The sequence below is a fragment of the Gnatocerus cornutus genome, chromosome 2, assembly GCF_029298725.1.
Source record: "Gnatocerus cornutus isolate USDA-ARS CGAHR chromosome 2, icGnaCorn1.1, whole genome shotgun sequence".
NCBI classification, from domain to species: domain Eukaryota; kingdom Metazoa; phylum Arthropoda; class Insecta; order Coleoptera; family Tenebrionidae; genus Gnatocerus; species Gnatocerus cornutus.
Window position 1 is genome coordinate 10,391,505 of NC_142234.1, and position 27,344 is coordinate 10,418,848.

General features: G+C 40.9%; 1 protein-coding gene across 6 annotated transcripts in view; it reads right to left on the minus strand.

Moving 5' to 3' along the window:
- Window positions 1-1,238: 1,238 nt before the first annotated feature.
- Window positions 1,239-27,344, minus strand: part of zfh2 (Zn finger homeodomain 2) — a 66,581-nt gene continuing 40,475 nt past the window's right edge. For 4 of the 6 annotated variants that reach the window (XM_088031220.1, XM_088031218.1, XM_088031219.1 and 1 more), the window contains exons 3-5: window positions 22,543-25,400; window positions 17,730-20,832; window positions 1,239-4,103 (exon numbers count right to left, since the gene is read on the minus strand). In XM_088031220.1, coding sequence (XP_087887346.1) covers window positions 3,487-4,103; window positions 17,730-20,832; window positions 22,543-25,400 — 6,578 coding nt within the window. In that variant the 3' untranslated portion in view covers window positions 1,239-3,486. Of the gene's footprint in view, window positions 4,104-7,437; window positions 7,491-17,729; window positions 20,833-22,542; window positions 25,401-27,344 lie in introns of all 6 variants that reach the window. The other 2 variants (XM_088031221.1, XM_088031223.1) reach the window with 2 other exon arrangements.

Here is a 27,344-nt window from a genome sequence, read left to right on the forward strand (position 1 = left end):
AGCTTACCACCTGCAAACTGTCTGTATTCATATTTTAACTTGTGACGTTTACTCTCGTAAATAAACGTACGAAAACAACAACTTTTGGAGCCATTTAACTGTGTGTGTTTTGAATAGGTATGTCAGATGGATCGTAAGAAAGAGTAAACATTAAATTTTAAACTAGAGCAATTTAAAGTTCACCAATCAGAAACGTCGCAATTTGAAGTTTAGCAATTACAAACAATTTTCTTGCAAGAAAAACTACGTTGCTAAGTAACTAACGATATTCATTAAAATATTAATTAATAAAAAGTTTGTGATTGCTTACAATACATTAGTCCTATTAAACGGGTTTTTAGCGAGTTCTGGAACAGCCTGTATATACATATTTTTTAAAATTAATGAATCGAAAAATCTATTTCCATCAAAAGTGTGAAAAATTAGTCTTCCTATAAAAGCAACGATCGATTTTTCTTTTCATTCAGTTCCCCATTTTTCAAGTAGACATTTTCGAGCATTAAAACAAACTCAGTTTCAAGCTGTTTCAAGAGAAACGTGTTTAATGCTGACAAATTACCTCAAAGATGACCATTTACCGCATTCTTATAAACACACGTGATATGTAGCCGGTGAGTTAAAATGAGGTAAACCGTGTTTTTCGAGATAAAAAATATTTTAACCACATTGGAACAAACTGTTTGTTTGTCGAGTAATTTTTGAATGTCAGGAAATCACGACTTTTGCCTCCGTTGTTAATCATTGGTAGAGTGTTCGCATGAAATAAGAGTTGAATATAAATTTCTGTCGCTTAATTTTCATTTAAAGCAAACAAGAGTCGATCTCTTTTCATCTCCGACATCCGGCCGAGTCCAGCACAGGCGTTAATGGTAATTCAGTTCCATAATAAATCAACCGGCTCTGTAAATCCAGTCCCGCGGATTATCTCGACTAATTTGACGATCATCGCGCAATGATGATTAATTTCCGTCATAATTCATGCTGGGAGAATTAAAAGTGAGGAAATGAAAGATCTTAAGAAATGTCTAAGCAAGCATCGATCGGTGCTTAATTGGATAACGTTAATCCGATTGTTTAACCCGGACGCACGCCGCTGCTGGTCTAATCCATGTAATGTAATTAAGGCGAGACCGGATATCGCGAGACAATAAATAATAATTGGTATTATACTTACCACGAGACGCCCTTTGACTTAAGTCGGGTTGAGTGAGTGAGGTCGGGACCAATAAGAGACGAGATTTATGATAAACTATGTAGTTTATTTTGACTTTCATATACACTCACAAATTGAGAGCGGCTTAAGCCGTAGGATACAAACATTTACCTAGTAATTATTATTATTAATATTCATTGTCAGTTTTGTCTGAAAAAATAACGGAATCTTTGTTTATTGTAGTTTTGGTTGATCGATCGAGACTGAGAAAAACGAGATTTAAAAAAACAATCCACATTATTTTGTCAGCTCACAATATGAAACTGTATAAAAAATCAGAGCATTTGTAACAATATGAACAAATAATTTTTTATTCTTTTTCAAATAAAACAGTATTTAGTTGGTAGCAGCATAGCGACGAAGCGGCAAACGCCTCGCGAACAGAGCGGTCACTCTCTCACACATACGCAGTCGCAAAAGTTTAAAATTAAACTTAAATAAAAAAAATATATTTACATCACAAAATGAGAGAAAAATAAATTAGTTATCTATGCAGAGTTATGTAAAACTTAACCTAAATCACTGTTTGTCAAGTCTTACGCGGCGAACGTAAATAAAATATGACCTAAAATAAAAGCTAACCTTAAAATAATTTATACAGAGTCAACACTTAGATCTACGTCATCAGCACGGGTGATATTTACAAAGATGCAACGGATATGTCCTTATGATACATACTGGCTATACAAAACGATAAAAATACACACGAGCGCCGAGTGTGGGAGGGCGTTGGGACGAGATGTCTGCACGCAGGACGAAAACAATAAATAACAAACTAAAAAAAAATGAGGGTCCTAAGGGCTTAAATTATATAATATGTACACACAAAAAAAATAACGTGGGACCAGTAAAACAAATTCATAATTTGGCTGTGCGAAAAAGAAGAGGAGAGCATGCGTGTTAGTTGGATTTAAGGTTATGCATCTTTGTAAACAGGTGAAGCGTTATGTATGAGAGCGAGTATTGTCCGAAATTAGAGAGCTCGTCGTACAAAAGAAGGAAAAGTGGAAAATGTATAAAAGTCAACATCTGTTTCACGATATGAAATATATTAGGAACCACGTTGCGGACCGAGTCCAGCAGTACTCAAACAAATTCAATAAATACACACTGACTGCTCTATACATAGCAATAATAATAATAATATAATATGAATAGTAATAATAATCGTGTAATACGTCAGAGTGGGCGGACCCACGTGTCACATTCACTTAGCATTGCTAGTTGAGGGCCTCGGGTTGTCTCGGCGCTCGATTGCAGGACGGGGAAAGGCGAAGAGGTTAGTTTCGGGTCGGGTTGGGTCGGATCGAGCGCGAGAAAACCCCAAGCTCCGCGCTATATCAACAATCACACTTAGTTCCAAAGAAACTCACTATATGCGAGGCAGGTCATACCGAAGTATTTCCCAGTTTTGAGTTATTTTGGATACGTAACCTAGAATATATTTAAAATTTTAAATATATATCTACTACTATATATACGTACAATGCCGGTGAAAACCAACTTTTTTAAAACATAATAACTATTATTACTTAAACACCGTATCGATTATTAGTAATTAGTAGGAACCAATTTCACTGCTGGCACGAGGGTGGATTTGGGTGAGACCATGAAAGCGGGCGTCCGTGTTCTCTTACCAGCTGATATAGTTACATATACATATATATGATAAATACAGCATTTGCCTTATCAACTTTTTTTTAATAATTAGTGTCAATAATAATAAAAGTTTTTTTGTAATAATTTATCGTTTTAATAATAATAATGAATAAAAAAGCGGCCACGTCCGTTGCGAGTCGTTTGAGGAACTGTAGGAACGTGGCCGATAGGAACTTGTTTTACTGGGCTACCAGGAGCCCGTGGACCCTCCTGGGCGCCGCATGCAGTTTATCTACATCTCGATAGGAACATTGTATGTCGCAGTTTGATATACACAGAAAGTGAGGAACTCTGGCCCTGCTGACGGGAGCGCATCTCGACCGTCGCCGTGACGTTAACCACCGCCCGACGGCCTTGAAAATTCAGACACGTGACCGCAGCTAGGATCGCGCGCACAACTCATAGTAACTATACGTTGCAATAGGAATCATCGGACCTACTCGACTATACAACATATACACAACTACACTGACACATCTACGAAAACATAACATATCCATGATAACGTTCAAAAATATAGAATCAGCTGTAAATATATAATATGAATCATTTCGAAAAATTGCTTATTACGTTAGGTTGGTAGTTGGAGTTCTGGTTTCATTGTCCTGTTCCTATTAGTGGCCGGCGCTGGTGAGGGGTTGCGCGACGTCCGGGGGCGGCAGAAACCGCCCCTTGCGCTCGGCGAAGGTGTTGGAGTTGGAGTCGAGAACGCCGCGATCGGGCGCCGCCTCCTGCGCTGCTCGCGCCGCCAACAACGTTATCTGGTTCACCACGTCCTCCATCTCGTGGCTGAGAGGTGACTCTGCTGGCGGCGGCAACGGCAATTTGGCGCTTTTCGAGTGCGCTTCGGTTTCGCAATGCCTTCGCAACTCCAGAACGTTCTTGAAGCGATCGTTGCAGGATTTGCACTCGTACCCGGTCTGGACGATACGGAACGCGCCGCGACCTTCCTGGTTACCGCCATAACACTGCCTCTGGTGGACGAGCAACGGCGATTCTCCGGGGAATGCAAGACGACATTTCTTGCACACGAAGCACACCTCCACGTCTGTCTCGCGGATCGAAAAATCGGACGATGACGGCTTTTGGTGCGGGGGCGGCGATTCGGGCAGTTTCAGGGATGTCACGCCGGGTTCAGAATTCGGTGCCGCCACTTGCTCCAGGATAGAGGCAGGTAGCGGCAGGAACGACAGGCCGGAACCCGTCTCTAGAAGCAGTCCTCCGGCTCCCTCTGCAACAAAACAGAAAAACACACTTCATCTACAGGCCTCCAGCGACAACAAAATCACTTATTTTTTTATAAGAAAAACTTTTTCACGCTTTTTAATTGCACTGCTTCTTCATAACCCTTACAAAAGCCCTCTGAAAAATTCCACGTCCGGGCATAAAAAGCTCGCGCACGTATTGAATTTCCTTTTCTGGGTGGAGGCGCGCCGGTTGAATATGTGAAAACGAAATTAGCGGAGCGTCCCTTGCTTATCGGAAATTGGTAAGTTTGTCGGCTTGGATGTGATCCTGCGAGTCCCGGACGATCAATATTTTAAAAGTCGTGACTCATTTTTTTTCAGAGGGTGCGTCCTTAATATCTCTACATAAAAAATGAAACGACCCTCTCTGTGCGATAATCTCCCCCGATTACCCTTGTCCTTGAAGAATTAAGCTTTCCGTTTTAATTTGCACCCGAGCTTTTAATTAGGTGGTGAGAACGGAATTAACATTGCTTTACCCTTTAACAGCCACTTGTTGCACGAAAGGGTGAATTGGTGGGTAATTAGCGATTGTTTGTTTTGTTTCTGGAGGCGGCGAGGGCGGTGACGGGCAGGAAATAAATGAGAAAAATTCGTTCATCAAACTGGGACCAAATAAATAGTGTACCTATTATATTTTATAGATGTTTTTTTCACAATTAGCCTTCATTTGTCAATTCAGAACAGCGAGACGAAATTTTGTGTAATGTTCAATTTCCTATTTTTGTTTCCTGATGCACATAGATATGGCAACTGGCCTTCAACATCGTTTAAAGGTCTCCGCGTCTAAAATAATTCAGTCGGGGGGTTTCTATAACTTTAGATGCCACCCGAAAAATGCAATTTCTGCTTCTGAATTTCGCTCGCAAAATCCAAATATTTTGAAGAGATGTTAAAAAGTGGTCGTTATTGAGCGGTAATTTGAAGATTGTTGTCGACATTTAATTGAAAGCGGTCCGTTGAAGGACGTCGCACCCCCCTCGAGTTTTCATTTTTTATTCCCAGAGCATAATCATCTTAAAGGAAAGCAATTCGATCGACAACACAAACATTTGTGCAGTGTAATCTTTCTAAATTGGTTATCTGTCACTGTCATCGGTTCAATTCCGAATGTCTTAGGCCCCGTTCACAATTAATATTGACGCGTGAACCATGCTTTGTTTATATAACGCGTGACAGATCAGAACGCCTCCGCTCGTCACAATTACTAGTGTAAATTGTTTACGTAATTAGTTTAACTACTGTATCCCTATTAAGGTACTAATTACAATTTGTTAAGAGCGGTTCACACTATAATTAGTCCCTCCGTCACATCCGCTCGGTTTTCGGCGTCTTCCTGCCGCTCAAAAATTGAAGAAAAATCCTCGAGTATTTTCAATAACGATCCAACGAACGAAGATATTTTATAATTCAGAAAAACTGCGCCGTCGGAAGCAAAAATCCATATCTCACCCCAAGGCAACCCTCCCTTCGCTATTATAACTCGCGGAGCGAAAAAGTAAATTTTAAGAAACCCTCGCCCTCGCTTTACAGCCGACCAAATGCTTCTTCGCAACGATCTCAATCGCTCGAGGGGTGAACTCGACGTGTTCGGATGCAATTAAATAGGCAATTTATTTTTTATGTGACTCCGGGATTTTTTAATCAAAACCGCGATATAATTAAAAAGTGGCTCGAACGCAATTTCGACGATGCTCACTATTGTTTATGGACCCCATAAAAAAATCCGGAACCAAATCGATAACTAATTTATTCCGGAATAATCCGGAGGTAATAATAATAAAACAAACTCAAAACTAAACATCGACGTTTTAATGCTCGTTCGATATTTTTTCACCAATTGCTTGAAAGCTCTCCTGTTCCAGGTTCCGAAGAAATTAGGCTACAATTTATGCGAGTACAGTTCTGTACAGTCATTGATCCGAAGCCTCGCTTGAAAATAAATGTTGTTGTGATTGAGTGGGCCGAGTCTTAACTACATTTTAATCAGACTCAATCTAAGACACAACTGTGATACAAATTTATACAAGACTACGTTACATTGGGCTTGCCTCAATTCCAAACGGTCAGAGAAGTCTTCGAGGTGTTGACAACAACCAGCGATGGTCAAAAGACAACAGTGCTGCTATGTTAAATGTTCGGTTTAATGTATTGACAAGTATGTTATCTCCTGTATACGATTCTAATGGCGTTCTTTATTTATTTCGGAACGTGTGGAGCATTTTTAATGGGGGCCGTTAGGACTTTATGGATTTTAAATACGACCTAATCAGGTTTCGCTGATAAACTTGTTGGCTTGCCCAGATTATTAATCAGACTGCGCGTCGACGGACTGCAGGAAACGGAAAATTGGTGGTTCCGCTCCGAGAGCATCTCAGAGCACAAGCGAAGCTTTGATTTTTTTGAGTCACTTTACATTGTTGGCTAATTATCTGAGTGAAATTGCTTTAATTCTCACTCACAAATCATGATATTCAATTGTGAATACTAAAATGCTAATAAATAATAAGAACAGAGTTGTGCACAATTAATTAAGCAAGCAAGAAAGTTGAGAGATAGTCAATATATAATCCATAGTGTCAGTAGTAGCCGAGCCTAGATTAGTCAGCCAGAGCATAAGCAATAATCATTTTTAATTAAAATATCAATACGTGAAACGTATCTATCAGAGCTATAAATAAAGTTGAAAGGGTCAAGAACAAATACAATGACAAAAAATTATTATTGAAACTACATCATATTTCAATTTTTTAACTTAAATAAAGGCTAATTAAAATCTGTATACTATGGATTATCAAAAAAAGTGCATGCTCTTCTGTTCTAAAAGAGGCATGTCAAGTGTAAAAATAAATAAAAAATGTTTTTCCAATCACAACTCGAATAAACTGTTATTTTTATAGCATTTTGAATATTCATGTAAAAGCCAAAAGATCTCATGAAATCTTGAAATTGCAAAGAAACTGAAAGTTGGTATCGTTGGCAAAACTTTTTGATTTTCCCTTTGCAGCCTGATGTTGTCGACAGTCCTATAACGTCGTATTTCACTTCAACACAACAATGCAATAGAAACTTTTATTATGTAATAAATTGTATATATTTATTTAAAGGTGATTTCATGACATCTTGAAGCCTTTTTGTTTCACAGTAACAATAAAACCTACATGCGTCGTGCAAGAATGGATGCTTCGGGTGAAAACTTGTTATAAATATTTTGGAAAATTGTGAATATTTGCACTAGTTGAATAAAAGTCGTGATTTGGATATTTATAACAAGCGTGACCCTGCGTGCTTAAAGTTGTAAGAAAGTTCACTACTGACCTTTGCCATTGAGGCCAGTATCGGTCCATAGTCGCATTGAGATGCATCGTACGCTGAAATGTTGAAAAAAACAACAATAAGAAAACAAAAAAAGTACATTGAAATAGTATGAATTCGTTTTAAGCACGTCAGGGTCGTTATAACCTCATACTACTTGTATGGCGAAAATTGAAAGAAGAAAAAGAAAAAGACAACAACCAACATGCTTAAAAAGGTGAAGCGTGGCGGCATGGCATGACAAAAATGCGCGTTTTTCTCCCTCGCCGATAAGAGGGCTGCACTCAATCAGGTATTGGGGTAGCTTAGGGGGTGGTTTATTTAAAACACGTACCATCGCGTACGGGGCATTTTATATTTAAATGTTGCATGATTAGCCGGTATTAAATAAACGTAAGGTACTCTCAAAGGTTCGGTTATAATTTATTTTTTATTGTCTATTGTCTACGAACATCTCACGCCATTACAAACCCGATTTCTTCGATTATCATAAATCTCGGCAGCCACGCCACCGACGGGATAAAACAATTTTTGTTAGATGTGTGTATTCGCGATGATAACGATTTATCAAAGGACCCATTGAAATTCAGGACCGGTGCGAGGGGTGGGGTGCTCCGGATGTGCCGTATTTGTTTAGGGTGTTTTCTTCCACCCGGCTAATTTGTAACGCCGGCTCAGGTAGAAGAAGAAATCGACGAGGGCGTGAATGGGACACGTTGCAAGAAGCTGAATTATTTCAGGATGGAGCAAAAAAGGTTCTTTCAACGCGACAATAACTTCCTTAACAATATCTTAAATTCAAATCCAGAAAAAAAGGACAACATTAGACAAGCATGTGTGCCGTTCATTGCCAATCCGACAATCAACAAAATCTATTCAATTTTCTATTTGCATGAATAGCTAAAGTGTTTTTCAGGAGGTCAACTTTTTAAATAACCTATTTTACACCCAGAATCCTTCCGGAGCCTAAGAAATGATCAATCCCGGAGCGAAAATCGTCGCAAGGTGCTATTCGTTCAGCCCTGCCGTATAAAATAGTTAACAAGAGACGCCTCAAATGACCAAACTTAACCAATAATTTAAATCCATAAAAACTGGTATCATTGTTCTGTAGCCATAAATTTCAACTTTTCACATTAAATCCTTTTCAATTCTCCCGAGCTCGCTGCGCTTTTTGTGGCCCTGGAGATTTTACATTTTAAACAGAATGGACTGCATTTCTTTATATTCAAATGAGGAGGCCTCGTCTGCGCTAACAAAGTGTGTGTGTCTGTTATAATTGTGATAATTTTTGCTCGATTGTGACATTTGTGACTTTACTTCCTGTAAATAAAGCGTGAAATATGAAAATGTGTTGTAATTTCAGCTGTTATTATCTGATCTGAAAACGTCAATTAATGAAGCGTATCGCCAGAGTTGGTCTTCTAGCACGACTCTGGTAATTATACGGCATTTTGCATTTTTACAGCTAATGGCCGCTAGCACTCTCTAACAAACATTTCGATTCGTTTAAGGAATCAATTCCGATCGGGGCCCGATAAGCGACGGATTAGCATTTCCCGATAGAATCGGCATTCGAAGCATTCCGTGTAAAATTATTGATAAGTCATCCCAAGAGACTTCATTAACATAAAAACATTTCGGAGAGTTTTTGTCCACGTGCAATTCTTTGGTAATTTCTGCAACGATGCGTCCCTCGAGTACTGTATATTTCCATAAAACTCCGCCAAAATTGTTCTAGTCGCGTCGATTAGCATAAAATAAAGCACACGTGCACTTCTAACCGGTGGTCCACCCGCTCAATGAAAGAACACAGTTTTGTGAGTAGTGCCGTCGATTTTTTAATAGATTCTCTTCGTCTCTTCGGTCGATATTGAATTCCGTTGGCCAGGTAAGTGGACAAAAGAGGGATTTTCGTGGCTTTTGTTGCCGGTCGCATTGTGGGTGCTCAGGTAGAGATGGAGGAATGCGACTCTGTGCATGTAACAGAAATTATGACGTGTATATGCGATTCATCAATCGGGTCGATCGCTGCGACGAAGCTTTTGTCCATTAGATTCATCTGGGATTCTTTGTGCGAAAAAATACTTTTCATGCAAAATCCCCTAACTACGCATTGTGCGCTAAATGATTAATGGTGTAGAAGCGTAGTTTATTTGGTATTAAAACGGCGAAAAGCGTCCCCTCGTGTCACCCTCCCAAATGCTCCCGTTTCGGATATTGTGGGAAGAAAAACTATATCACAAGGTTTTTTTAAAACGAGATTTATCGACGACATTAATTTTAAAATTGTCAATAATCAACGGGGTCGGGTTTTACCCAGATGGGGTGAGTTTTACTGCTGTACACCCCAAATCTGCTTGAAACATTTACCGTTGGAGCGAACGAATAACAATGGTTTATTGCCATTGTTTGTCTAGTTGGGACAAATCCTCTGCGTCTTGGATACAAAAATAACGAAATTTTTCAGGCGGTGCCTTTGATATTTTTGACCAGAACACGGTTTATTGAGGGCCACTTTACAAGCGCCTAATTACGGACACGAATGCTCAAAATTATGCGACACCTGCGAAAACTCTTTGCAAACACGTTTTAAAATTTTGAAATAAGTTCGTTAGGAGCTTTTCTGTTTTCAAAACTTATGTCTCAAATAATCAAACATTTCAATCTTGCACTTCTCCGGCGCGTAAAAAAAGCAGCAAGGAGGTTAATAAAACTGGTAATAATCTGGCAGGTATTTCTTGACACCGTTTCTAATTATGTAAAGTTTAGCTGCTGTAAAAATCCGGGCTGTCGATGATCAGTCAACCACCTTATTAAAGAGACTACAACATCAGATGAACAGATAATTTGATTAGACTTCCAAACTTAAGACAGGATCCACATAACTTTCCAGTTGACTAACCCAGAAACGGTTGCTTGTCCAGTTTTAGTCCAGCAATTTTTAGCATGTTTCATCATTTTTAATTGAAATTGCGAAAACAATTCAGAAAAAATCTTGTTGTGAAAAGTTTCGATTACAATGTTGCTTTTGGTCGATTTCTCTTCCCGAGCGCGTACTAATTTTTCGCTGAATACCGCCCCATCCCCGCCGCCTCCGTTGTGTTAATCAATCAATATCTCCAATAACATCGACATGCCCACGGCTCCTCGTGGCCCTGCCTAACTAACCGAATGATTTAATCAGCATCAAAGCGGAAATTCTGTCTTAACAATTTGGCTACCGTATTAAAAAAACATCGTCTGTCTGCTCGCCACTGCCGCCGCCGTCTAATTGAAAACGCTGAACATTGAGAATATTAAAATTTCAACGTCGTTCCACCCCCAACAGCTTCTCATATGTCAATGGATCAGGGTGGCACCAGAGCGGAACGCGCCTCCGAAGACGGGTTATCCGCACCGGATAAAAAGAAGCTGAAATTCATTACATGCTTGGCTTCATAGGGAGATTGTATTTTTTTCGTTTTCGAGCATTTTCCATGGACGCCCTAAGGGTGACTGTGCTTAGATTACCGAGCATCACGTTAGAATTCCGACGGAGTTATATAGAGCGCAAACACCGCGGAATTTCAAATAAGCCCAGATTCGCGTTTTAATTTCGTCGGGATCTTCTGCATCCTGGAATTGACAGAGAGTTTCATTTTCGCGAAGGGTGGAGACGATTAAAAATGGGGTGGAAATGGGGACAATGTTGCCACGAGCACAGGTAACGCCACGGTTTGAAATCTGCATATTTTTGCATAAAACGAGCTTTATTGAGAGGATTATAATATCGTACACGTGTTTCAGAGGCGTGTTTTGACTGAAGGAAGGAAGCTCTTTCATTTGGGCCTTTATTGAACCTGTCATTTCAACATCTTAAATCCAACTAGAATCGTCAATTGCGAACAAAATTTACACATAAAAAGACCAACTTTGATATTCAAAATGTAAAAATTCAAATATAGGTACCTTCTTTCATTGATACTTTGAAGATGGAGTAGCATTCTGCAAAGTCCTATTCGTTTTATCTTCAAAAAAGCGAAAATCCAACCAATTTCGGATTTTCGATTTTGAAATCTAAACAGAAAATTTAAAGCAATTTCACACAAAAATTGCTTACTGGTGGAGAGCCTTTAGTATTGATTTGTTAATTAATTTCAATGTTTTAAATTTTTTACCATTGGCAACAATACAAATTTTTTATTTATCTGTGGTGTGAGAACAAGTTTTTCAATTTTTCCCTGTAAAATAATGTTTACGGTCTTTTTTAGTAAACCACCTGTGCGAGCGCGCCTCCCCGGAGTTTTCCGGACAAAAATGTGTAATTTTTTTGCGTCGATTCCGGAGCACCGAAAAAGCTCGTCATCAGAAAAAGTCTCCGGATTATAGCATGTCCGGCAAGTAATGTAACGCGCATTCTCGACAGCAATAAACTCCAGCAACGGTCGAAGAATGCCAAATATCCCCGGAATCACCATCAAGCATACCCAAACAGAATTATGACTTGTTATATGGGCCTTCGATCATACGGGAGTCGTTATCCAGCGCTGACGACACCATTTAGCCGAACAACGATCCCCGATTATAATTAAAGGGATTTTTTTGGGACTCCAGGGACTGACGTCTAGCCATTTCTCGAGAGCAGACGTGGGTGGATTCGATTTATTTTAGAGACAATTTAAGCGATTTAAAGAAATGGCGATACTTAAACAGGGGTGGCAGTCGTAATATAGTCGGCCAGATGTGCCGGAGTCGGAGTCCGGGACGAATCCGGTCGATGCTAGAAGCGATCGACTGCATGCTAACTTATCTGCGTCCGAGCAAATTGGAATATTTTAAATTCGCGTTCTATCTCTTGGGGCGTCGATGGCTTTAGGGTATGCGAAGTCGGCACACTCGAATTTAAATACTTCATATGTGAGCCGATATTGGCTATTTGCGCAAGGACCAACCCTCCGCAATTTATCGGTTTATTCAGATTACTCAGAGGCAGTTCTTCAGCGATTTGGATCTTGGAGGATATTAAGTTCATGCTCCATTACGACGGAAACTTGACGAAGAAACGGAGCTTTATGATAGGGTCAAACTTCCACTACTGATAAATGATGCCATCTATAATATAGCCTCGAAAATGACTAATTCAAAATTGAAACGGCACTCATTTTATAGTTAGAGTTTCAAATAAATAAATTCTCTTTTCAACTTGGTTTCAAACGCTTTGATAATACGATAATTTTGACGCGCAGTGTATTATAAAACCGCGGTTGTAAAGCGACGAATCTTAAGTTGCGGTCGTGCATCGATTGGCGCCCTCCTTTATTCCACGTCCCGTCCTTCCTGTTTTCCCTTGTGTGAAGGATTCTGTCCATCCTGGCGATTGCAGCGCTCGTCGTCCAGTCCATTAACAATTCATATCATTTACCGCGACGTGATGCACGACGAGGGACACGCGAAACCGCTCGTAAATAACGAATATCCTGCAGGCGTTGCCCGGAGCGCCCGGAGCGCCCGGAGCCGACGATTCGAGGTGGTTCCTAATTATCCTTTTTCCGGGCATACATAGTCGCTGCTCCAATCCAGTCTGCCCCCACGACGGCTAATTGGCGGATGTTCTACGTGTACATCGGAGGCGGCGTCGATTAAGGCCTGCGCCATACAAACCAACCCCGGACGCCGTCTCCATCCACCCCCTCGCTGATTACTTATTTAGCAACAATCCACTCCGGACGCCAACGCCTACGTTCGCAGCGATTGCGTTTAATTGCTGCGACCTCTCAGGAATTAATTGTCGGGTTTAAATATCAAGAATGAATTTAATTACATAATCCTGCTTGATTAGTTAATTGTTGCGGGGACCTTGGGCGCTATTAAAACCTCATCAACGCTGGATTTGAATATTCTGCCGTAACCTTCACGGACTGTGAGTCGCCAACAGGAAAATTCTACACATCTCGGACACTACCGAAAAACAAAGTCGAAAATTAATTGAAAGTTCGGACGAGGACGGTGCTTTTTCAACGCCGATTTTGACGTAACTATTGTCGTCAAGTGTTTCTAATTAAAACATTTGTAAACAACACCGAATAACAATCGAAACGTGGCCCAAGGTCGGGCTGTTGCCTTTGTTGCGACAATTACTACCAAATATGGAACCGCTTAAGCACCGAAAAGGACATTTTTCAAAAATTCAAGTACGGGAACAGCATCTCTCGGCTCAAGGTCGGGAGAAAGTGAATTCTTTGCGGATGTGCGCTAATAACATTTCAGCGAGATTCCTTAGGAGTGCAAAACCTCGAATCACAAAAAATTGACAGAGAATTTATTGAACATCGACACAGTTTCCAGATTAACGATAAAATGAAGACTTCTTGGAATTGGAGAGGCTACAGAAACTGTGATGAATTTAGAAGAAATCTCGATAAAGAAGTGGCAAACAAAATTGTGGTAGATATAAGAAGAAATTTTACAGATCTAAAGTGCAATAATTAATTCTGAATGGTTCTTGAAGCTTGCAACCATCATCCAGTTCTGCTCACACTTTTGAATGATAAGTTTGTTGCAGCAGTGGCCATTTTCTCCGCCCGCGCAAAAACTTGGAATGCGAAAATTATGCGGCTCCGCCACTGGCCGCCGCCCAAAAAAACCCTCCCTGCCAAAACCCAAAGATTTAAAGTCGTCAACAGTAGACGTCTATCTTGATGCAAACTGTCAGCCATCAATAACGTCTCAGCGGAAGAAAATATTGATCCCAGTTGTCCAAAATGAGTCCCTTTTGTTTCAAGATGAAACTCAAAACTGCCGAAATTAACGAGCGCATTTTTTCCACGACCATCTTTTGACATTTGCGACGGCCATCTTGGATAATTAGCAATTCTAAGGTTATTCATTTGCTTATAGTTGGAAGCAGACAAAAGGCCGACGCTGACACATTTAAATATTCAAATCGACGGAACCAGAACGAGGACTCGAGTCATCGTTTTGTCGCGGCTAAGGGCACGCTCACAAAGAGACAAAAAATGAACAATGTTTGTGGGTGCCAAAGATGCAAAAACAGGATGGGGCCCGGAGGAGGTCCTTGTGGCGCACCGCTTTTCCAATCGTTTTCTACTTTCTGGGGCATTTTCCTCGGGAATTACGGTCGTGTGTGCCAGCTGTTTGTACGAAATCCTGCCAATAGTCTCCCTATCCGCGGATCAGCCGATAATTTACGACCCGAGGGCCTAGAACGGGACGAAGTTAGACCATCTGGTCGCGCTAGAAGAGGACGACGGCGTGAATTAAACTCAAACCGGACTATAAATTATAGTATAGTTATTTACCGAGGATCTCGGCCGGTGCGGTCCAAACAAGTCTTTGGTGTCTTCTTCAGGTCGTTTAACGTCTCGCAGGTGTTCGAAATGGGAGTCCGACCGTAAAAACTTATAATACTTAAAACCAACGCGTTACTCGAGATGTTAATATAAATAATAATAACTCTAAAGTCGTCGCTTTAATACCGGTTAATGGCTGAAGAACGCAACTATATTACAACTATTCATTTCGATTTGTTTAAATAAAAAAGAGACGAAACGAGTGAGAAGGACGACGCCCACGCGCTTCGAATTGTTTCTGATCGACGGAAGAAATTTTTCTGCAAACTTTCGATCCAGGTCAACCCACTCGAAACCCAGATTCCCGGCGCTTTTTATGCGATAAATAACAATAAATTGGTTTTATAAATCACGAAGAGGAGAAAGACCGAGAACGCTTTAATTGTGATGGATTCAGAGGTGAGAGAAATTTTTGAACCGGAAAAAGTTCCAAACAAGTGGATATCATATTTAAATTTAACCGAACGAAAAGATCGACGTTATTGTTCAAAACAACCAGGCTATCTCCTATATTGAATTTATGCAGGAACTACTTAAAACCAAAGTGCTCTTTAGAGAAAACGAGCACTTTGGTAAAGTACATTTCCAGAACACTGATTATAAAAACTAATTGTATAAAACTCCTCTTAAAAACTTTTAGAAAATATTGTATTACCATCGATTTGTCTTAAAAAGTATATTTAAGTTTTATACCTTCCTTCATTTTTTCTTGAAAAATTAATGAAATTTGTTCTTGTAAGTTTCTGGGCCCTGGGGTGGTTTGTGATTGAGCATTCTCGCCGGTGGCTCACAGTATTTGATTTATAAGCGGACAAAAATTAAGCCCGGGAATGGATTTTTACGACAAAGGACAAAAGTTTCACATTCTACCTGCGAAAGCTAATCCTTGTTGAGAAGAACACCATTGGAATTTGATTTTAAAATTTCAAGCTGATCGGATATTCCACCTAATTTTGAAATTTCAGTGTCTAGACTATTTTCCACTCCATTTCAAAAATAATAATAATTTACAGTCAATAAAAAAACCCCTGACGGATGAACACATAAAATTCCATCTCTGAGAGAATCTGAGCTATTCAGTAATTAAAAATTCCATTAGAATACCAACAATATGACAACCTCACCCAAAAAATCGTAAAATTTAATTTCATATCATAAAAAAGAAACGAAATATTAATCTCGAGTTCTTAGAATTGCGAAACTCGGCGGAACTTACGATCTTATAATTCACGAATTTCTATTATGCGTGAAATTTTTGACGGCAATAAAATCACAGATGCTGAAAATTATTGTCTGAAGTACATGTTAGAAAACAGTTTGATAAGAAAAGTATTATGTAAGTCCCGTGATTCAGGCTCGATAATTTCGATGGTTGAAGCGTATTGATCATCGTGCATCCATTTTTCAGTGCAGCAGACATAGGTAATGTGTAATTGAAGAGTAAATAAGCAGTTGCCGTTCCGATATTTTTATAACAGAAACATTTCTTTTTGTGTCTGTATAAATGAGAGCGCATGCAATAAATTTGTTTCATGAAAAGGTGTCAGCAGAGGGTTCGAAATCTAGTTCTCGCAGCGTGAAAAGGGTTGCTGTTTATTTTTAGTCCGGTCGTTTTAAAATGTGGTTTGATGTAAAAACAATGTGACTACAGAGTTTCGGAAAGATATGAATAGATCCAGGTAAAAAGGGCCCGTGAAATATGGGTGTTGGCGTAAGTCCTTGCACCTGGCAGCCTCAAACAAAGCCGGTTTACCTGATCCGGCCCTGTTTGCCTAATGAAAATGATACTCGCACTGCTGGCATGAACAGGACTTTAATCGACCGGTGCACCGAGACTTAAGACAAGAATCCGGCCAATGGAGGAGCGTAATGTGGTAGCTATAGAAACGGATCTACTTGTTTGTCTTATTGTAAAAGTAGAATGAGATTCTTGAAACTCCGCCCATAATCTGCACGTCTCTTTTCGTCCGGCGCTCTTACTCCGGGCGTTCCGGGCAATTAGCGATCGCGGAAAAAAATCCACGATTCATTTGGAAGCTTTGAAGAAGCCATTTTTGACGTTGTTTTGTTTAGGGATAAAAGATGGGCGATGGGCTTATCTTAGAGATACCACCGCGGCGTCCAGACGTGCGTCATATATTATTGATGGGGCGCGTACGGGGTCTACACTGGCCGCATTACGAATTCATATGAGAAACACAAGGGGGATGTGAAATATTTATCCATATTTCTCATTTCCGAGACGGAACAATTCATACGCCCGAAAAAGCACCAATTCAATAATGTACAAGAACTTTGGCTCCAATAACTTTTTTATTAAACGAAAAATACGGTCGGACCATATGATTAATTGTGCTAAAAACCGGGCAAAAGATCCTTTTGATTGGAGGGTATAGATTTTCACATTTAAATATTTCATTGCTCAGTCAAGTAGTCACGTCCTTACCCGTATCAGAAACTATAATTAAATTCTCGAGCATTATGTATTCAAGAATCTGAGATTCCATCACCGCCATAAATCAGAAATGAAATGAAATAAATCAGCGTGAATAAAAAATGATATTAGAAAAATGTTGAAACTCAATAAAAAAATTCCCGTACTAATTAAGACGTCGAAGGCACTGAAAGCAAGATCCTTCAAACTTGACGTCATAACCTCCGGTGGCGCCCCTTTTTCGTTAAGTGACATAATAGAAAAAGTACACAAACCGACATCTACTTATGTAAAAACACACCTCGTTACTTGTACTACTCAACAAATAAATAATAAATGTCACAAATGTTGCATGTTTTATGAGCGTTATTGTGTTTTCTCTTTAGCTCCTGTTATCTAATTGAATTGTTGATTGTCAAAACAAACAGTGATTGCAATGAACGTCCGATTTCATGCATGCAAGCGAAATAAGTGAAAACCTCCACCACAAGACTACAACGAGTACTCACCATTTCCGCCGAACATCGAATGGTGCATGTACTGGTTCTGGACCCCATAGTTGGCGTTGTTGCCCAACGCGTACAACTGCTGAAACAGCGTCTCGTTGTTCTCTTCCTGTTCGCCCTTGATGGCGGGAGGCGCCACCTGCATTCCAGCCATCTGCAGCAGCTGAAGATGGGTGTTGTTGTTGAGGTTCTGCGGAGGATTCGTCGTGGAGTCGGCACTGACCCCGGCGGAGGCGCCAGGTAATGGTGGTACCGTGAATTCGCCACCGCCGCCGTCGCTGTCTTTACTCGTATTCTCCAAGTGAAGCCTTACGTTGGCGATATGACTTTTGGTGAAGATGTGATCTTGGATGGAGTATTTGTGCGAATATTTGAAGTTGCAGTACTTGCAATCTTCCGGCAGTACAGGCGTGTCTGACTCTGGAGCCCCTAACACTTTCTGAAGAGCGATTTTGCTCTTCTTTTCTTTAGCGCGGGCGTTTTGAAACCACACTTGAACCACGCGTTTTGGAAGGCCGATTTCACGACCTAACATCTCGCATTCGGCCATCGTTGGGGTTTTGTAGTCGCCGAAGAGGGATTTCATAACTTTAACTTGGATGGAGGACATTTGGGTGCGAAAGCGCTTAGTTCCGCTAGAACTGCCCGTGTTGGATAGTCTTTGGGTGTTACTTTGGGTGCTACTTGCAGGTGAAGTTGGGTTACTTTCGTCGTCGAAAATTTCCGTCGTTTCGGACATGGAATCGCTTCTTTCATCGCAAAGAGATCGTTCGCTCAAGTCGGTAAGAGGGCCAGGATCACACATATTTCTCTCGTGATCCATCGACACTTTCATGGGACGAGACAAGTCGACGGGTTTCGACAGGTCTAAAGGGATTTCCCCTTCTTCTTTCCCGGATTTTATTTCACTTTTATCGCCGTTGGACGAGGAAGCGTGCGCTTGCAACTCGCTGATGTATCTCTTCATGCTCTCTTCGTAGTACTTTTTTATAGAGTTTTCCATATCTGGGTGAAGAGTGGGGAAAAGAGGTGGCATCATGTTAGGATTCTGTTGAAACTTGTTGTCTCCCCCAGAACTGAGACTAGGTGAAGATTCTAAACTGACTTCTTCGTCGGGAAGGGCGTCGATGTTAACTTCGCCCCTCGCGGCGTGTTTCGTCGTCAAGTGCGACTCTAACGCAGATTTTACTTTGAACAGAGCAGGACAAAAAGGACACCTCTTATTGATTACTTGTGCATGGGCGCGAAACTGCCCTTTGCGCTCTCTTGCCCTCGTGTTCTGAAACCACACTTGTACCACTCTTTTTTTTAAGCCAACTTCTCGCGCAATGTTCTCCAACATTTTTCTCGAAGGATTGCTTTCGATCTGGTACTTTTGGTACAAGTAATCCAGCTGTTCCGGCAAAATCGTTGTTCTTAACCTCTTATCTTTGGGCTGATCAGAAGTGTCACTTTCAACATCGAACTCTTCCAATTTTCTCTTTTGTCCCGCCACGTTATTCAACATGTTCATCAGAGGATGTTGGATGTTTTGTCCGGAAGTCTTCATGTCCCCCAAATTGGCGTTGAGTTGTTGAAGTTGCGCGTGTTGTTGCAAGATTCCAAAAGGGGAGTCTGGGGGATATGTGGGAAATAAATTCGGGTTCATAATGTGAACTAGTTGATGCTCCCTCCACAAGTCGAACCTCGGAAAAACTAGATTGCACTTGTCGCACTGAAACGTGCCGTCTTTATTATCACCGGAGGAGGGAGAAGAAGGAAAATTTCCACTCGTTGGAGTTGGTGTGGTCGGAGGATTGGGTTGAACTGGACTTTGAGTTGTGTTTTGTAATTGAGGACTGTGCTGGATACTGTTTTGCTGCTGTTGTTGCTGTTGGGATTGCTCAACCGTTGTACTCGAGTTGGAATCTTCCGAGCTCAACACGGCAGCAATCTGTGCAGCCGCTGCTTGTGCTTGCGCCGATCTTTTGGCGTCTTCCTCTTTGAAACAATGCGTTTTCTGATGTCGGATCAGCTCGTAATACCTCTGGAACACTAACAAGCATTTTTTGCATTGATAGTTGAGCCCTGGCGTTCTTTGAAATCTGTTGGCGCCACTTTCGTCGCTGATACCAGGCGCTGGTTCTACCGCGGGTTGATTCTCATAAACTTTTCGAGCTTTCTGTCTAGCATTCTGAAACCATACAACGATCACTCTCGGGCTGAGATTCAGTAATTTTGACAAATATTCGAGATCGTCGTCTTTAGGATAGGCGTTATTTTCGAAGAACTCTTGCAGAACTTTGATTTGATAATCCGTGAATCTAGTGCGATTCGCTCGTTTTCCGGTACTACCACACGAACTTTGACTCGAACTATAATCTCGGTTCGGACTAAGACATCGGTTTGGAGTCAAAGGTAACATCGCTTGGAGATTGTTAGGATTCGGGAAATTTTGTTGGTTGAGTTTAGGAGGCGGCAACATGGGACTGGACAAGCCGTGATGAGTAGTCGCCGAAGACATGTTAAGAGTGGGAGTACTCGTGGTCAAAGTATCACCCAATTGCGAAGCAATAATCGACGTCAGTGTTAAATTATTTGGAGTAGAAGGAGCGGAAACTTGCGACAAATTGAGTTCGGAACTCGCCACCGACGTCGCTGGACTTTGAGGCGGTTGCAAGTTAAACATGTTTGGCTTTTCTTCGGGTATTTCGCAATTTTTTTCTGCCAATTCTTCCGGTTCTTCTTTCATCTCTGTTTTTATTTCTTGTTGCGTCGGCGGCGTTGCATCGCTCTTTGGTTTGATATCGTCAGAACTGCTACCCGAGCTATTCAACGGCATAACTTTAGCCTCACCAGTCTTCTCATATTCTTCGAGATTGAGCGTCGTCGAAGGGGGATTGTTGAAGTTGTACGGACTATCTTTGTTTCGTTGTCTCTCTTTGAACAGCGTGTTTCTGAACCAATGCTTTATGACTTTGGGTGGAAGACCGCTCTGCGATGCCATCTCATGGATCTGCTCTTCTGATGGTGAGTTGTTTATGTCGAAGTGCGCACGCAAAATTTTCAACTGATCATCGGTGATGCGCGTTCTTGCGCGCTTCTGATTCGCAGCAGCGTTAACGGCCTGAGCAACAGAGAGAAAAACGACAATGCATAAACCTCGCATTATTCCACTGTCGATATTATACAGATTTATACGTTCTCAATACCCGATCCGTAAATACACACAGCCTTAATAAATTGTAACAAATTGGCAATAAATCAATTACGATAATTATCACAATGCAAGGCTACATCGTACAAACAGCAATTAAAATAATCAACAGTCGGATCGAAACAGACGCTAATAATTGTCAGATCTCGAAATCTATAATTATTGTAGTCTCCACTATGCGTGTAATTTAAAATACCGAGGAAAAATTACCAATATACTAAAATGCGGACGCTGCAACCGCTCATTAACAGAATTATACGCCGATAATCACTTTTAACTACGCCCGGTTACTTTAATTAGTCAAGACAAAATACAAAATCTTTAACAACGCCTCAGACTTTTAATTACACCACCGACGAAAATTATACGAGGCGGCAATATAAAATACAGCGTGTCCCAATATCTGACAAGAATGTCTGTATTAAAAGAAAATTTTCATGACCTCTGTGATGGACATCTATAAACTGACTACACACATAAAATAGGGCAATAAAACGAAATAATTACACGGACAAGAGCGAAAAACGTCACTTAATACCCCTTAATAAAATGATAATGGTACTAATGGGTATTTAGTTTCATTATATTTTTTAGAATTGTATACCGATCGACTACTTGAATTATCTTTATGACGTTTTTGTCAATACCATCAAGAAATTTAATAATAATTCATCAGATTTGCTACATGAATTTCATTAAAACAATTGTAAAAACTCTTCAAATTTTTTTTTATAAATATTACCTGAATGTATGCTTTAGAATTCGTGTACAAATTTATTTATTTGTATTCGGTTTACTTCTAATAAGAATATTATTAAGTACATATATTATTATTAACTTAAAAACAAATTGCAATAAAAAAAATCCTCCAAAAAGTTATACTTTCGATAATACACACTTACTTTATTTAGTACTTGAAACATAAAATAAATACAATCGCAAACAAAATGTGAGGAAATCGTAAATTATAAATTTGATGTATTAATCTTCTTAATAAAAATGTCACAGGAAATTAGAAATTAATTAAGAACTTCCGATCAACTTGTGTATAATATTTCCTAATAATAATTTTAGGCAATAACGAACGCAGCGTGAGTCGTATTTGCACTTAATGAGAATTTATCAAAAGTAACTGTCATTTCTGAATCCCTAGGAGGTACATTCACAAGTACGCCCATTAATTAATTTATTAAATTAAAATTGCATCAAGACAATTAGGGAAAAGTGTGTTAAGTATTTAATCAGAATGGCTTGGCAACAAACAATTTGAATCCTGTACCTACTCGGTGACCGCAAACATTCAGTTCATAGCGTTTGTTGTTAAACATAATCCTGTTAACTAGGTAAAGAGAGCCAAAATGATGGATTTAAATACTGTCGGCTGGACTTTTACAAAGAGAAATTCTTCGAAGGATCAAGTTTTACAATTATTATAGCCGGGTGGTAAAGTTTTAGGTAAATGCCCTCGGCGGAAAAACCCGTCACAAAATCTGTACTTTATTGCTTGGAATTTTAGCAACGTCAGCCGTTACAATTTTTACAAGACGGTAATTGGAACGTTCTGTACAACAATGAACATAAATGAAAATAGGATGATTGTAAAACTGAAGAAAAACTCACCGCTTGTTGCTGCATCATCGCCTGCTGTTTGGCCATCATCGCTTGCTGGTCTTGGGGTCCGAACTGTGACATGGGATCGTAGGGTGGTGGCGGCATCATCAGCGGTACCAACGGTGGTTGTAGATTCATTGCGGCCAAAGCGTTCAGCCCTAGAGGCAGCCCCATGCCCATCATTTGCATCATAGGATTAAAATTAAGTTGTTGCAATTGCATAACGTTGAGTGCTGCTTGCATTTCGGTCATTTGTTGCGCTAGAGCCATCGGATTTTGCATACTCTGCGCTATCATTGCTTGTATGTTCGCCGGCAGCGAATCGGTGCTGCTCGCTGGCGTCGTCGACGATGTCGGCGTCGACGGCGCCGTAGAGGCCGCCTCCGGGGGTGTTTGAAGGTTGAGTTTGGCGTGTAAAGCGTCTTTGGACTCGTCGTCCTTTTCAGGAGTGGCGTCGGCGCCCGGACTCGACGAAGTGGTGGTGGTGGGCGCTCCGGGCGTCGCTACCCGAGGATGGCTGTTTATCGTGGAAGACGTCGCCGCCGTCACGACCACCGTTTTCTTTTCGTATTCGTTCTTGAACTGTTGGGCATAGTGTTCTAAGAATTCTAGTGGCACTAAATCTTTGTGTACTTCTTCACAGTGTGACTTTAACACCCACACGCTAGAGAACTCTTTATTGCAATGTTGGCACGTGGATCTACTTACTTCTGGTAAGGTGCTTTCTGCGTCGTCCTCTGCTTTGGACTCGGGCTGCTCCGGGGGCGGCGTCCGGGCCTTGTCCTCTTGGCGCTGCTGGCGCCGCTGATGGCTCTCGTTATATTGCATCACCAAATCGAAGCCGAAGCTCTCCAATAAATGTTTGTACATATGCGAGCCCGTTTTCTTGGGCATGGTCAGTCGGACGACGGCGTCGTCTTGTTCTCCAGGAGGCGGACTCTTGGCCTGGCCCGGCTCTTGCGCCGATTGAAAGATGGCCATCGGCGCCGCGAACATGCAATACAGCTGCTGGTGTGCACTCAACTGATCTTGCGAACCGAAAAGGGCACCGCATTTGGGACAGCTCAACATCCCTTGGCTACCTGTGCCAGGTGATGGAGGGGTGGGAGACGTTTTCTCCCCACCAGGGACGGGGCTGCTTTGTTTCGGAGACTGCAAGGCATCGGGCTGCTCAATCAGCGGCTTCGAAAGATCTATTTGACCGGACATTGCTAAATCTTGCAATTTCGTCGTTCTAGTTTGATGCAGCACGCTTCGCATGTGGATATCCAAAGTGCTACCTTGCGTGTACGCCACTTTGCAGATGTTGCAACGATATCGTTTCTTGTCGTCTTCTTCGCTAGATGTGCTCTTCGGGGTCAAAGTCAAATTCTGCGCTTGGCTACCGACGACCGGCGACACTGCCGGATTATTGTTATTATTTTGTTGTTCTTGCATCGCTCTCTTGAGCTTGTGCAAGTGACTGACCGAATTGTAATGGACTAGTAATATATTTTTTTGCGTAAAACTCTCTTTACAGACGTCGCATTTGTAAGGCCTATTTGGGTCCAGGTACTTTTCCATCGGATAACTCAACTTTTCTCCCTTTCGATGCAAAAGGGTTTTATTGTGGGCGGTGAGATAGCTCTGTCTCGTGAACGCCACTTTACACCGGTGACATTTGTATTTTCTATTTGGATCGTTGTAACTATCCTCCGCGATCGCTTGACTGTTTAGGTAGTCTTCTAGGAACTGTTGATCTTTGTAAATAATGCTATCGTCTGAGTTTTCTCCGTCATTTTGATTGCTGTCGTCGTGACTCGTATTCAATTCTTTACTGTCATCGCAATCCGCCGCCTCTTCGTCCCCGGCCAACGACTCCTTCTTCAGGATGTCGTTGGTAGAGCTATCCAACACTTGGCCCTGCAGCCCGGCCAATAGCAGCGGATTGTTCATCAAACTCTGTTTGTACGCGCTCAACTCTTCTTCAGTCAATTCCGAATGTACGCTTTCCACGTGTTTGTGCAGCGCCACCAGCGACCTAAAACTTCTTCCGCAAAGAACGCACTTGGTTGCGTCCCTAATCAAATGATACTGCGAGTGGAGCTGCAACTTCTCCAACGTCTTAAACGCCAACGAGCACTGATTACACCGATACTTGTACACGTGCTTCTCCGACACCGACATGTTGGTAATCGAGTTCTTCGCGTGCACGTCTTTAAAGTGCATCTGCAGCGCGTTCGCGGTCGGAAAAAACTGATTGCACCCCTTTTTCCAGCACAAATATCCCGGCCCACTCGGCGTTTGTTTGATCTCTAGGTGTCCCGACTCGTTCTGATGGAAGCACAGCTCGTCGATGTTCTTGAACGTCTTCAAGCAAGTGCCGCAACGTTCTGCCTCAAACTCGCCGCTGTCTTCTGTATTTGGCGACATCATTTCGACATCCTCACCCTTCTCCTGCTTCGAGTCTTTGGAAGACACCGACGTAGGTGAAACCACCTGAGGACCGGAATTATTCGGAGTCGGCGTTCGCGATTGATTAAGCCAGTGACTCTGATCCACCAACATCAAGAGGCGTTGAAGCCCCTCGCTGTTCACCGAATGTATCTGCATAACGTGCCTCTCGAGGCTGGAACGGTCTTTGAAAGAGTCTTGACAAAGAGGACATTGGAATTGTTGTTCCGTGGAAGCGCTAGTGCCGTGTTGGGCGAGGACGTGAGCTTGGATCCGCATCTCCGAGTCGCTACTGTAATCGCAGTACGGACACACGTGTTGAGGGGATGATTCGGATGTGGGTTCTTCGTTGTCTTCGCGAGGTTCTGTTTTGACGGGGTCGCCGCGGTTCGATTCCACTTGGCTCAGTTCAGAGTTCACGCTGTCGCGACGCTCTGGGAAAACATCGATTCTTAAGCGCACAAAGACAATCGATTTCAAAAAGCAATAAATTTTAATTAACGATTTTGCTGCGGAAGAATTGTGCAATGCGTCATGAAAATAATTAACCGAGTTGCGGCGACGTTAAGTACGACATATGGAAAAATCGAGGCGAAATTGACAAATGGACATACTTAATCTTGAAAAATTAATTCCCTTTCAGTTATGTAAATACTTATAAATGGCCCACTCTTCGAGAAAACAATATAAGACTTATGAGGTAGGGAACAGGTGACAACATTATGTTGGAATATTCACTACGCAATTTGTCTTCCACTGTCATAATAAAAGCTGCCTTCTGAAATTACTTCTGTTGGTGGTCGAAACTGTTTGCTGAAGCTTTCTTATGTTAGACGATATTTGCGGGAATTTTCATTCTGCGATTTTACATAAACGTCCTTTATAACATAAAATTAACTAAAGCAAAACATAATTTTCTAACTGGTACCTACTTATTATGTCGATACTGGAAAACTCGCACGTGTATAACTGTGACATTAATATGTACTATACATTTTTAATATAAGAGTATATGTACAAAATAGATACAGTGTCGAACTTATCTTTAACACAATTTCGAAAAAACCGGTAACATTAGTATCAAAATTTTTAATTATAATGATGTAACAAATATACATACCACGTTTGGTTTTTTCATTTCATTTCAATTCTGAGATTTTTTATCTAAAAATCATGGCATTTTATTTTATGAGCATTAGATAACATTCCAGCTATAAATATTAAATTAATTAAATTAGAATGCCAGTTTTGAACTTTGTTTGTGTTCTACAACTATCAAAGTTTAATTGATTTTAAGTAAATGTGTTGTACAAAGATCATGGACAATTAATTTTATAGTAATTAAAACAATTTTTCCGAAAATCATTTTTTATAATTGACAAAAGTTCCAACATTGTGAGTCTAACTCCGGTAAATTTTGATGGGCAATTTCGAAATTAGCTGGACCTTTTCAATAAAAGTAATGTTAAAACTTGGTTTTGTTTGTCGACCCCACGTCCAAAACAATATTATTGAGTCCGCAAAACGATCCGACAACAAAACTCGTGTCCTGAAGCCATGTTTGTTTCGGAGAAAGCGTCGAGAGGTGGAATTTAGGCGTGCATTGTGTTACAGTAATGACAGGGATTAACGGTGTAAGATGTAACTAAAACACGGGGCTCTAGTGACAATAAGAACAATCGGTTTAGAGAATCCATTGTGTGTCGGCTTGGGGGCTCGTCCCCGCCTCGCAACAAACAACAGATCAAAAATATTCCTAATTACAGGCGGACGAATATATTTTATTAAAAAATCCCCACAATTATGGCAACACCAGGCATACGGTCTGCTTTAGAGGGGCCTGAAGTGACGCCATGGGTGCCAAACACATGCACGAAAAGGATAATTAAACTTATCCTTAAATATACAATGTGATATTTCATCACGATACGCGGCTAACTGTTAAAAGCATTGTTTGAAAAATACAACGTTGCGACGGATCGAGGACTGACGTCGACAAACGTCCAATTATTTACACGAAAATTCCGTTAAAATTATCCTATTCAGTTAAAGTCACAAATTACACGCCGAAAATTACATCGTAACGTAATTTGATTTGGAATTTGGTGAAATGTGGTATAAGCGGCAAAGTAGATGTTATTAATAGCAATTTTCTCGGGCCATTACACGAAATGCACTTTTCACAGGACAGATGGGCACCCTGTAACCCCCTAAAGCTAACGTTACAATTTCCATACAAATCAAAAGTTGGTAGTTTTATCTACACTCCTCAACAAACAATTTTTAAGTAGATAACTAATAAACCTCTCAACTCGTACACTTCTAATGACACGTTTTCAGATTAACTCAAGTGTGGTAAAATTGATTCAACCCATCAA